This window comes from Daktulosphaira vitifoliae, unplaced genomic scaffold (assembly GCF_025091365.1).
Source record: "Daktulosphaira vitifoliae isolate Bord-2020 unplaced genomic scaffold, ASM2509136v1 Scaffold_1, whole genome shotgun sequence".
Taxonomy (NCBI): Eukaryota; Metazoa; Arthropoda; class Insecta; order Hemiptera; family Phylloxeridae; genus Daktulosphaira; species Daktulosphaira vitifoliae.
This window is the reverse complement of record NW_026099572.1, coordinates 23009914-23022328: the sequence shown is the minus strand read 5'-3', so window position 1 is coordinate 23022328 and position 12415 is coordinate 23009914. Positions and strand designations below refer to the sequence as shown.

Sequence of the window (12415 nt, the reverse complement as noted above, 5' to 3'; positions counted from 1 at the left end):
ATATAATATTACTCATACTTTTTAACACTCCTCTAAGTATAGAAGATATCTTATCAAGTTGATACAGATTATTTCCATGTTTAGTCAAACAATTCTATTTATCAGAATGAATTGGCGGGAAACTTTATAATAAATTCAATTCTACAAGTGTTGATAAAATTTAAACCAATCATCTATCAATTCTTTATTATCTACGCTTATAACTAAGTTATCTGCATACATGTTAACGTTATCTTTGAATATGATTTAAGCCAATTAGAATTTATAACAGAACCTTGAATCAATTATTATTAATTTTATCGTAGATAAGATTCCTAAGTAAATCGATTATGAAAATATTGCTCAAGCAATTATGTAATTAATAATTTTTTCAAAATAATTTGTTTCATATATAAATGAATTGTATCTAACTCAATGTAATATTTTTTTATTTGATAGTTAGAATTAATAAATAACTATAAATTAGTATTTTTTATACTTGCACCTATTAATAATTGTGATATTTTGTAATCGATGATTTTCCTTAAGTAATCGGATATTATACACATCTTATAATAATGAAGAGGCTTATTGCTAAATTAGTGTTTATGGGCTCACAAGGTATTTTTAAACATTTAATGTTTTGAAATTATTCATTATTCACTGAGTAACTTTCTTATAAATCTTTTAATGATTAATAAAATGTATTCAGAAGTTTAATTTGTTCAGATAGACTCATCTTAATAATTTATTTTATTTGAGTAGGAGTAGGAAAATCAAGCATTATTACTAGATATATTAAAGGAGATTACAAAATGGATTCTGAAGCTACTATCGGTGCATCATTTATGTATGCCAAAGTAATGATTCGAGACTATCAAATAACATTAAAAGTAAAAACTATAACTTTTTTTTATAATTAATTAATTAATGTTATCTATATAATTTTGGTATTATAATGGTAAGTTTAGGTTTGGGATACGGCTGGACAAGAACGTTTTCGGAGTTTAGTTCCAATGTACTACAGGAATGCAGATGCTGTAGCAATTATTTTTGATGTATCTGATAGAGAGTCATATGAACAAGTCAAATATTGGATTAATGGTATATTAACTAGTATTTTCTAATAATTATTATTTAATATTTAAAAATATTACAGTTAAATAGTATAAATTCTCTACCATCTAGTAACTAATAATTACGTTACTCTTCAATTTTTATTATACATAAACTATACTTTTAATTAGCAAATAATTTTGTATTACCTAATTTTACATATCATAATAAAAAAAAATTATTTCATTTTAGAAGTTAGAAAAAATACAGATACACCAGTTGTGTATTATGTTGTTGGTAACAAAACAGATTTAGCAGAATCAAGAAAAGTTACATATGAAGAGGCTAAAGAATTTTCTAATTATGTAAATGCATACTATTGGGAAACAAGTGCTCAAGCTAATATAGGTGAGTAATATAAACAAATTAATGATGTAAGTACTAGAGTTGCAATATGACAAATACTATTTATGTTTGTATCTGAGGTTTGCTTCATAAGTAAAATATAATTAGTTATATGTATTATAAACTACTAGGTATTCAAGATTTATTTACTAATGTTGGAAGAAATTTAATAGAAATAGTGGAGAGTGAAAAACCACCATCAAATTTAAAACTTGAAGTTGATCCTGAAGATTTACAGAACACTAATAAAAACAATTCAAATACTAGTTGTTGCAGAATTTAATTATTTGATTGTAACTATTGTGTATCATATATTACTAAATAAATATTTATATTTTTATTGAATTATGAATCATATAGCTTGAAAAATCTTAAAAGTATAATTATTTCGTTAATTTTTTTTTAAGTTTAAAAATGTTATAAGGACAAATATTTATTAGTAAATTACTTATATATCAAGAAATATTGTAACAATTTTATAAGATTTTTAATTAATTGTTAAAAATTCAAATATATAAATTTGTTAGATAAAACTTAATGTAACCTCATGAGTATATTTTTTTTTATTTAAAAAATAATGGTTCATTATAATTGTTTTTGAATTATTGGCCATCCAGGAAGAATGAACATATTTTTATGATAATATAACCAAAAATGGACAAGATAATGGAAATAATTAACTCAAGTTTGGTTTAGTATGATCAATGTCGATTAATTAACAGTTATAAGTTAACAAATTATAAATTTAACTAGCTAAGTTAAAAGATAAGTTGACAAGTTAAGTTTTTTAACTTCAATAGTTAAAAAAATTTTTATTTCATTTAAAATTAATTCTTTGGCTAAAATTTCTTAAAATTATTTTTTATTAATCGGTGATGCAAAAGAAAGCTAAAAATCGATTTTCAACTTTTAAAACTGAAAAGGAAAAAATATTAATGATAACAAAAAGTTTTTTGCATTTTTATGTTGATAACCTTGTTTTATCTTGAAAACTTGTTAATGAAACAAAAATCACATACATTTTTAAACAAATTCAGAAAATTGTATTTATTGTTATATAAATATAATATTTAAGATAGGGAAAAATTCGTTTTTTTTTTAAATTTAAACTATGTACGCAGCATATAAAGACATACATTTTTTATGAAATTGAATAAGTTAAGTTAAAAAGTTTATAAGAAAAATAATTAACCAGCTAATTTGAAAAGTTAAAAAAAAAAACTTTTCAACTAGTTAATTTTATATCTTAAAGAAACATCTTACTTCTGAAGCAGTTTATCTAATATATAATATTAATTTAATGTTTGATTTTTATCATTTTTAAAGACAATAACCTAATTTTTACTTAAAATAGTATTTCATGTTAAAAATAAAATTTCAAAAATAAGTTGTTTGTAAATTTATATAATAATTTATTTTATAAAACAAATAAATAATAAAAATACGAACATTTATTAATATACGTTAATTTGAATACTGTAAAAGATCCCAACTTTTTTTATTTAATTGGAGAATAATTATCTTCTGGGAAGTTTCTTTTTAAAAATTTATAATTTATATATATTGTAGTGAGAAAAAATATCATGTCCCTTATTCACATTCAAGATTTAATTATAAATAATAGGTTGTATGCATCCACTGCTTATTTTGTTTAATATTGTCATGTATTTTATGTATGCCTCCTTATTTCTCTTGCTATCTATTTTGCCTATATTTTAATAATTTTATATTACTTAGTTTTATTTGTCTGCTTACTTTAAAACGTGTGGGAAGTAATTTTACTCGCTGATAAAATTCTAAAAATGTGTAGAGCAAATATTTATCTTAATATATTTTTAGAATTTCATGTTACATTAATTTAATTTTGATTTACATTTTAAAATGCCCTCTCCAACTTAGAAATGTATTTTGTATTCGCGCTTGACCATAGCAGATAACAAAATATAACTCAAAGAAAATTGTGTTACTTATAGAATAAGATAACGTTTAGTTTATCTTTTATAAAAGAATTTGAACAATGTTGATATTCAGAAAATTAAAAACTTAAAATGAAATTTACCAAAAAACTATTTTAATTTATCTTTATGGACAATACTCAATTTAAATAGCTTCAAAGTGAAGAAATGATAAAAATTAAAGATGAGTCGTTCGCGAACGAACTGATCGCAATGAATGGGTCAAAATAGTGAACGAAATGATTCAGATCGCCGAACCGTAGTCGTCCGGATCTCCCAAAAACTAATTTTTTCCCGTATAAATCACACTGAACCGATTCGATCGCTTACCAAATATCAATGATAACATATTCATATGTCATTTGTTTATACGACACATCCCTAATCCGAATCGCGAATCATACATGCGTTTCGCGAATCGAGAACCGCAAAAGAATCAAAACTATATTGAATGTTCAATTCAATTGACTCAAAATATCTTTTAGATCTTTGAACCGGATCTTCTAGTTGACCTGATTCGAATGAATCGGATCACTTAGGTGAACCATAATTCCCATCTCTAATAAAAATTAACTGAAATGGGAATTTATTTCTCGATAGTATATTTGTGTACTAAATCGATTATTGTCGATAGTAAGTTACTTTCAAGTACGTTGCCGTCGAAAGTTATAATTATTGATAATGCTATCAATAATATCCCATCAATTCAAACAATGGAGTGAGATGGATTTAGCAAAAACGTACTAGGTCAAGTAATTAACCTTAGTTGATTAACCCATGTAAGAAACTATAAAAAACTAGGTTTTAAATTAAAAATTTATTAGCATGTTTTCCTTTAATATTTTGACATGCGGAAATGAAATAATATCTAAAAATTATGTTATTGTATTAATAGTAAAAAACTTGGATTTTAAGATATAAGTTATTGTAATAAATAAAGAAACGTAATAACTTATTTTATTGAATTAAAAATAAAATAACTGTGACTAAAGACTTACTTGCGATTTACGCTTGGCAACATTATTTTTATGCTTCTCAAACTTTTAATTAATCTGATTTTAATTTAGAAAAAAATAATTTATTTATATAATATACCTATTAAAATCTTTTTTTGAAACAAATGCCCGTTTTGTCCCTTTAATATAAGTTTTAAATGTATCAGTTATTAAAAACCAAATCAAGTCAAGGTTTGAATTTTTGCCTTTTTGCTCTACCTAGTTACAGCAAACAGCCGTATGCTATGAGCGCAACTTATACGGATATATTAATTATAAGGTTAATATTCAATTTTATTTTCGGGTAGTATTTTGGCATAAAATACTTTTTTTATTTTAGGGTGCACTCGAATTTATGAATAAATACCTTTCAACATACGTAGGTATTATTTTTCTAGGGTTACGTTAAATAAGTCAAATGTTAGTAGATATACGCCGTATACCCCTAAAACACCACTGGGTAATCCATAATATAATTGATATAAATCACATATAATTAATGATTTATTTTCTAAGATGCGAGTTTTTAATTCATTATATATATATTTAAATTAAAGCATCAAATTACCTGAAAAATATTTAAATTTTACAACTAGAAAAAGTCCTTAAGTAAATTAGTTCGTATGATAAAGTAACAGATAAATTTACCGTACATATTCATAATTTACGTAAATTTTCTTAAATTTTGTCTAATTACTGGAATAAAATCTGTAAAGAATTATTTGTTCTACATAGCATTAATATAACTATTGTTATTACTTTACTTACATTAGTATAAAATAAGATATTTTTTTATTTTAATTTATTAATCCAATCAAAATTTAGTATTACCAATTAATAAAAACTGTATTATTTTCGTTTTATAAACTAAAAATATAATTTATCATTTTGTTTTCAAAAAAAATTATTTGTGTCCTTGATAGTTACTGAAATGAGCATATCATTACTTATTCAAAAAATAAGATAGCATGTTTAGTATTTAATGAAGTAATACGTATTTGAATATTTATGAACTGAATTGTAGATTTTAAGTGCCTAAAGTTTTTAATTGCATTCCGTACATATAGTTGTTAAATATAATTGAAATAGGCACTATATTCTCCTACAGAATTGTTATCTTAATTTTTACACTTGTGTCATTAAATTAATTATAATAAAGGTAAGATAACCTTTTGAGGTAATGTGGTTGATTGTAATAGTTCATAATTTTATGATGTAGGTTAACCAACATTTAACTGAGTATATTATTGTTCATTTTTTTCAAGTGACTTTACTTATTCATATTTGTTTTAAATTTATTTTCTAATTTTTTTCAGTTATCGCTTATCATGGCTTTAAGCAGTAATGTTGACAATGATAATTTGACATGTGTACTCTACGGCATTAGAGATCTTCGTCTTGTAAGTTGTAGATATTTTTGTGTTTTATTATTCTTCAATTTCATCAAATATCTAAAACTGAAATATAAATGTGGCCAAATCTCGTATCGATACCTTTTCCAAAAGAAATAACTATGATCTGAAAAGTTAATATTAATTACTTATTTTCAATAATAGACATAGAAATAGTAGCTGTTGAAATACATACCATAAAGCGATAAAATTTCAAATTAAACTTTTACATCAATTCAACTAAATATTTATTTTGTAATTATTCATTTTGTTTTAACTTTTAATTAAAAATTTTATTTTTTTATAAAGTCAAAAACTATTAAAAAATAAGTAATATTTAAATATATTTGGATAACTTAAAAGTTTAAGTTTGTATTTAGATATTTTTGCTTTTAATAAATTAAGATTAATTTGAATTTTTCAATCATTCATAAATTAGCAAGACAACTTCATTTTAATACATTCTTTTTATTTAAATTTAAACTCTTGGTGAGCACAAACTACAGTAATTAGAAAGCTCTATACTTTTTGAGTGTACTATTTCTATTACTATGAAAATTATAAAAATGTACGTGTAGGTGTTCAGGGAGGAAATTGGTTTCTATTGTTCTCATTGTTTGTTTTAATATTGCCTTATATTATAGACATTTTTGTAGGAGGAATATGGGAGATGAATCACATATAATGAAGTAAATATATAGGGAAGATTTAGAATTAGAATAATTTATAAAAGATAGTAAGAATATTTCTTATGCATATCCTCCCGAAGATAAACTAAGAATGCCAGTGTACCACTTCATTTTTTAAAATAGTTATTTTCTTATTAAACACAGTATCATACAATAATAGAAGGTCATCTATTTATGATACNTATAATAATAAAAGGTCATCTATTTATGATAATCCACTCAATTACTTATAAAATAAAAATTATGTTTATAACTTTTAGGAATACTTTTGACTTTTTCTACTTGCATATATTTTTTATCATATTGATAATTCAATTCTTCATGCTTAGGTATAAAAATATTAATAACTTGCAAATTAATTGACCATTTGTTAATTGTAATATTTAAATAGTCAGTTTATAATGTGTTTTATTAGGAACAACGTCCTATTCCTCAACCTGGTGAAAATGGTAAGATAATAATTGTGTTATTTAGATACAGACTTAACTTAAAATATGTATTATTTACCTGTAGAAGTATTATTAAAAATTCAGTGTGTTGGAATTTGTGGTTCAGATGTCCATTATTTAGTACATGGTAATATTGGTAATTTTATTGTTAAAGAACCGATGGTTATTGGACATGAAGCTAGTGGCATTGTTATTAAAACTGGAAAAGGTGTCACAAATCTTAAAGTTGGTATGAAAAATATATTATGCTTAAATAAAACAGGATAACAATTATATTACTGTTTATAATATTTAGGTCAATTATAAATGGACATTCGAAATGATTAAGAATCTGATTTCAGATTTTTCCTATCGCATCTAATTCATGAGATATTACTAGTTTATAATATTCATTAATTAAACAATTAAATCATTACAAAAAATTGAAAAATAATTTTTTATATTTTTAATTTTTCTAATAAAATTTTATGATGTTAAAAAAGTTGTACAAAATTTGTAACTTATTTGTCAATTTAACCATTTTTATATATTATAATTTCCAAAATACTTTTTTTTATAATTTAGTAACTCAGTCTCATATGCCTAATAGAAAAGCCTTAGATTTTGCACAACTCTTTTTTAACATAATTAAATTATATTAGAAAATTTATAAATATAAACATTTTTTTCAGTTTTTGTAATGATTTAATTGTTTAAATAATAAATATTTATTAATTAGTAATTAACTGGTAAACTAGATGTGATGGTCAAAATCTGAAGTGAGATTCATAATCATTTTGAATATCCATATATAATTCATTTAATTATTGTAAACAAGAAAAAAATGTTCAATATTTATTAACCTGTGTAATAAGTTAAGTATATTATTTAAATGAAAGTATTTTTAAGGTAAAGATTCTTATGTTATTTATTTATTTTATTCAGGGGATAGAGTAGCTATTGAACCAGGAGTTTCATGTAGAAAATGTTCATTTTGTAAAACAGGTAAATATAATTTATGTCCTGATATGCAATTTTGTGCAACTCCACCTTTTGATGGTAATTTGACACGGTATTATGTCCATGCTGCTGATTTTTGTTATAAGTAAGATATATCAAAATTAGTATTTTAACAATTTAAAATTTTAATTTAATAGCATGCTAAATGTTTTTTTTTTACATTAATCACGATTGAAAACTTCTGGGTATGCCTCTGATAGACCCAACCATAATTTAGAAAAATTTTTAAATAAAATAATTCATTTTTACATATTTATTTATACCTTCTGTACTTGTATTATAATGGACTGTCAATTTTTTTGTAGTAATCTCATAATCTATTTTGTAAAATATTAAACTAATTAAAATATTTCAGGTTACCAGATTGTATGACTTTAGAAGAAGGAGCACTACTTGAACCTCTTTCAGTTGGAGTTCATGCCTGTAAGAAAGCAAATATAACAGTTGGCTCTACAATTCTAATTTTGGGTGCTGGACCAATAGGATTGGCCACATTAGCAACAGCAAAAGCTATGGGAGCATCACATATTTATATTACTGATCTAACTGAATACAGATTAAATTTAGCTAGAGAAATGGGTGCCTCAAAAACAATTTTAATAAAAAGAAGTTTTTCAGATGAAGAAGCTATAAGTCATGTAAAAAATGGAATGGATCATAAATTACCTGATGTAACCTTAGACTGTAGTGGATTTCAACAAACTATGAAAATGGGAATAGAGGTATTGTTTACTTATAATAAAGTGTTATTACTATTGTTTTCAAATAAAAAAACTCATCATTAAAATAGTACTGAAGTTTAAGGATTTTAAGCTGTAATACTGATTCATTTATTATACACTGGAACAAAATTATCTGAAAATGTGCTTTTTTAAATTGTGTTCTTATACAGTATAATAAATACAAGCTAAATAATTTTTTTTTAAGCTCATTTTTCCTTGAGTTGATTGACTCTATAAGTATTTTATTTTATGTCAAAGTATAAATTGAATTATTCAAAACATTTGACACTTTTTAGTTCTTTTTATAATTACCTTAATATATCTTTACAAAATATTTTTATTTTTTTTGTTATTAATAAATACTGTTATCAGTAAAAATATTTGTCTAAAGAAATATCAGGTAGATAGAAATTTTTATAACTTTACGTTTAGATAAATATTAAGAGTAAGGAGATTATATAGCATATTAAAAAAAAAAATTTGCATTTTTTAATCAATATTTCTTACTGAATTAATGTTATATTTTATTAAAATTAATAATAATATATGTTTTATAATAGATCACTAAGTCTGGCGGAATATTAGTAATTGTTGGAATGGGAGCATCTGGAAATGTTCAATTGCCTTTATTTAATGCTTTGTCTCGTGAAGTAGATATCAAAGGAGTATTTCGATATGCTAATGAGTATAAAAAATATAAATAAACAACCTGAAAACTTTGATATTTTTTAAATCGTAAAATTCTTTATAGCTATCCAAATGCTTTAGAAATGGTGGCTTCGAAAAGTGTCAATTTAAAACCATTAATTACTCATCATTTTAAGTTGGAAAATTCATTGGAAGCTTTTAAGACTGCTGAAACTGGAGAAGGAGGTGCCATTAAAGTCATGATTCATTGTGATTAATATACTTGATTTTCTAGAAAATATATTTTTATCTATACTAGTTTCTTTAATGGTTATGATGAATTAAAATTTGTCTTATAAATTTATTACAAAATATCATTAAGATAGTATATTTTTAGTTTAATTAATTATGAAGATCTAAAAAAGATAACACTGACTTTATCTCTTTGATTAAAAAAAATATATAATTCAATTTTGATAATGTAATGTATTTAAACTAAATGCATAACAAATTAATGGTAACAATCTTAAAAATGGTACTACAATAATTTTATAGGAATACTTAATGTTCTTTGAAGCCAAATTGCATGTTTCTTTATAAATGTTTCATTACCTTTTATAATAGATGTACATATTCTTCTTTCATTATTCATTAAAACTTCTTTTACAGAATCAGTACAATATGTATTTGCTAATAAATGACATAAAAATCTTCGATGATTCCAAAGAGCTTCATGACTATGATACATAACTATCAAATCTTCATTGAAATAGAGTTCATCTATTATTACTCCTAGTGCTTCATTAATACATTCATCTGATGGCTTCATAATTTTATGCTTTTCTTCAGGGTTAAAAAACCTAACAAGTGATTTTGAAAAATAAGACTTTAAATGTCTCAAACAACTTTTATCAGAAATAAAACATTTAAGAAGTCGTTGTCTATACTGCATACAACTATGATCAGATACATGTTCACGGCACCATTTTTTTGTGAAATCCCATTGGTGGACCATTATTTGAAAGTTTTTAAGGTTGAGTGACTTTTCAACAATCCAAAAACTATGATTCCATGCACTATAGTTACTAGCATATGCAGCAGCAGCTGACATAGTAACTGATAATTCATTCAATACTATGTCATTTGTTATAGAATCTACAAAAATTAAAATAAATAAAACATTTAATAAATATATCAAATTTGTCAAAATAAGTTTTTTACCATTTGATTGAATGTTTTTCAAAATCCATCTTCTATAAATAAAAATTTCTGCACATTTTGGTTTAAATGATAAAGAAAGACTAGAAAAATGTAATTCTGCATATAGTTCTAAAAATCCACTTAGAACAAGCTCTTTTCTCATATTCCAGAATGTAAAAACTTCAGGGTTTATTAATAATGCACAGGTAAGTAATGGAACGACATCATTTGGTTCTAAAACAATAGACAATTGAATATGGTTATAAAATTGAAATCATACTTTTTTTTTAATTTATTGAAATTATTTTGTCAAATGATATGTCATAAAAATAGGATGTGACAATCAAATAACAATTATTCCCCTCATTAAGTCCTACACTTTTTTCAATTTTAAGAGTTCCCTTGTAAGGCAATTTATGTTTAACTATGTTGTTACTTTATATGATTTCATAATCAATAGAGAGTTGGATTGGATAAAAACCCAAGTCAACTCAATAAAGTACTTCTCAAAAGATTGTTTCTTTAAAGAATAGCTAGATATTCATCAGTGTCAATGGGCTGAGGTGACAAGAAAAACTGCTGTCATTTTGATTAAAAAAATGTCAGAAAACAATAGCTGAATAAGATGTGTTGTCCAACCATTTTTGTAGATTCAAGTCACACAAAACAGTATAATTTTTATTATTCATTATTAGCTAAAGTTTTCTTTTATAATTTAACTATTGAAATCTACTATGAGTACCAAATTAAAATATTGATTGGATGAAATTATAAAANTGAGTACCAAATTAAAATATTGATTGGATGAAATTATAATAGATTTTTTCAACTATTTTAAAAATTGAATGATTTATCCTATCAAATGGTTTTATAGGTTTAATAACTATAAATTATTAACATATAGCAAAAATATTAATTTAAAAGTTGATAAACTAATAAAAATATAATTAATTTAAGTTATTCTTTTTTATATATTAAAATTTTTTACCAATTCTTTTTAACCGTTTCCTATGCAAAATGAGTCTTTGATAAACATATTGGTATACATGACGTACACACCATGTTTCAAGACCCAAACAATGTTCAACGTGTAAGACAGGAGACTTATTTTGACTTTCTGGTTGTATGACTAGATCAAATTCTTTTCTATAATAATAATAAAATTTTTAAATGAATGAGAAGTTAAAGTAACACCTCTAAATTCTTAGACACTTACAATTTTACATCTTTATTAACAATATTTTGAATTTCTGTCACAATTCTTAATGCAGCAGGAAAGTTATCGTCAACATCCATATTTATTAAATCAAGAACCGTAACGTTCTTTTACAGAAATTCAATTATAACCAAATGAGTGTTACACTTTATACTTAGACATTGCACAGATATTTATTGAAGTTTAATTTATAAAAATTGCTAAACACAAGAATTTCAACCTTAAAGTTTTTTAGTTTATTTAATGTGTTTATATGATACGGTTATCAGTCTAATTTGAATTTATATAGATACTAGAATATAATAATGTTATTACTAGATAGCAGTAGAGTAAATTAAATTAACGCGTCACAGCATGGAATAAGTTATTCAGTGAGCATTTCACATATGTTATGTTATTTATATTATNAATTGTGTACGGCGTGGTCTATCTATGTGTATTTAATCTATGATATTATTCTTTAACAAAAAAAAAAATATATAAAAAAACAGTATATTAGTTTGAGGTTGGAAACAATATATTGTAAAAAAGTATGGGTAATCTTAGTTCCTTTAACTCGCTTTTTCAAGAAATTGATAAAAAAAAACCCAGCACAGAGGAGTCCTGGCACAGTGGTGACGTAGCATAGTTAGATCATAGATTAAATACACATTAATTTTCTCTGTTGAAAATCTTAACTTATTACATAACAATTTCTCGCTACCGATTTGTCCACTGTCAAGATTTTTATAT

General features: G+C 23.7%; 3 protein-coding genes across 3 annotated transcripts; 2 read left to right on the top strand and 1 right to left on the bottom strand.

Moving 5' to 3' along the window:
- The first annotated feature begins 327 nt into the window (after window positions 1–327).
- LOC126896959 (uncharacterized) lies at window positions 328–1889 on the top strand. The gene is made up of 5 exons (XM_050670210.1): window positions 328–600; window positions 745–872; window positions 951–1083; window positions 1288–1443; window positions 1572–1889. The coding sequence occupies exons 1-5, from the start codon at window positions 558–560 to the stop codon at window positions 1721–1723; spliced, it is 612 nt and encodes a 203-aa protein (XP_050526167.1). The 5' UTR covers window positions 328–557; the 3' UTR covers window positions 1724–1889.
- A 3417-nt stretch (window positions 1890–5306) lies between these two features.
- Window positions 5307–9590, top strand: LOC126896957 (sorbitol dehydrogenase-like). Its single transcript, XM_050670208.1, has 8 exons — window positions 5307–5348; window positions 5707–5790; window positions 6886–6919; window positions 6984–7148; window positions 7844–8003; window positions 8274–8640; window positions 9201–9325; window positions 9392–9590. Exons 1-8 carry the CDS (start codon window positions 5322–5324, stop codon window positions 9543–9545), a joined length of 1116 nt encoding a protein of 371 aa, XP_050526165.1. The 5' UTR covers window positions 5307–5321; the 3' UTR covers window positions 9546–9590.
- Window positions 9591–9733: 143 nt separating this feature from the next.
- On the bottom strand, window positions 9734–11941 carry LOC126896958 (protein prenyltransferase alpha subunit repeat-containing protein 1). The gene is made up of 4 exons (XM_050670209.1): window positions 11684–11941; window positions 11456–11613; window positions 10489–10701; window positions 9734–10422 (listed from the first exon to the last, which is right to left on the bottom strand). The coding sequence occupies exons 1-4, from the start codon at window positions 11761–11763 to the stop codon at window positions 9806–9808; spliced, it is 1068 nt and encodes a 355-aa protein (XP_050526166.1). The 5' UTR covers window positions 11764–11941; the 3' UTR covers window positions 9734–9805.
- Window positions 11942–12415: the final 474 nt, after the last annotated feature.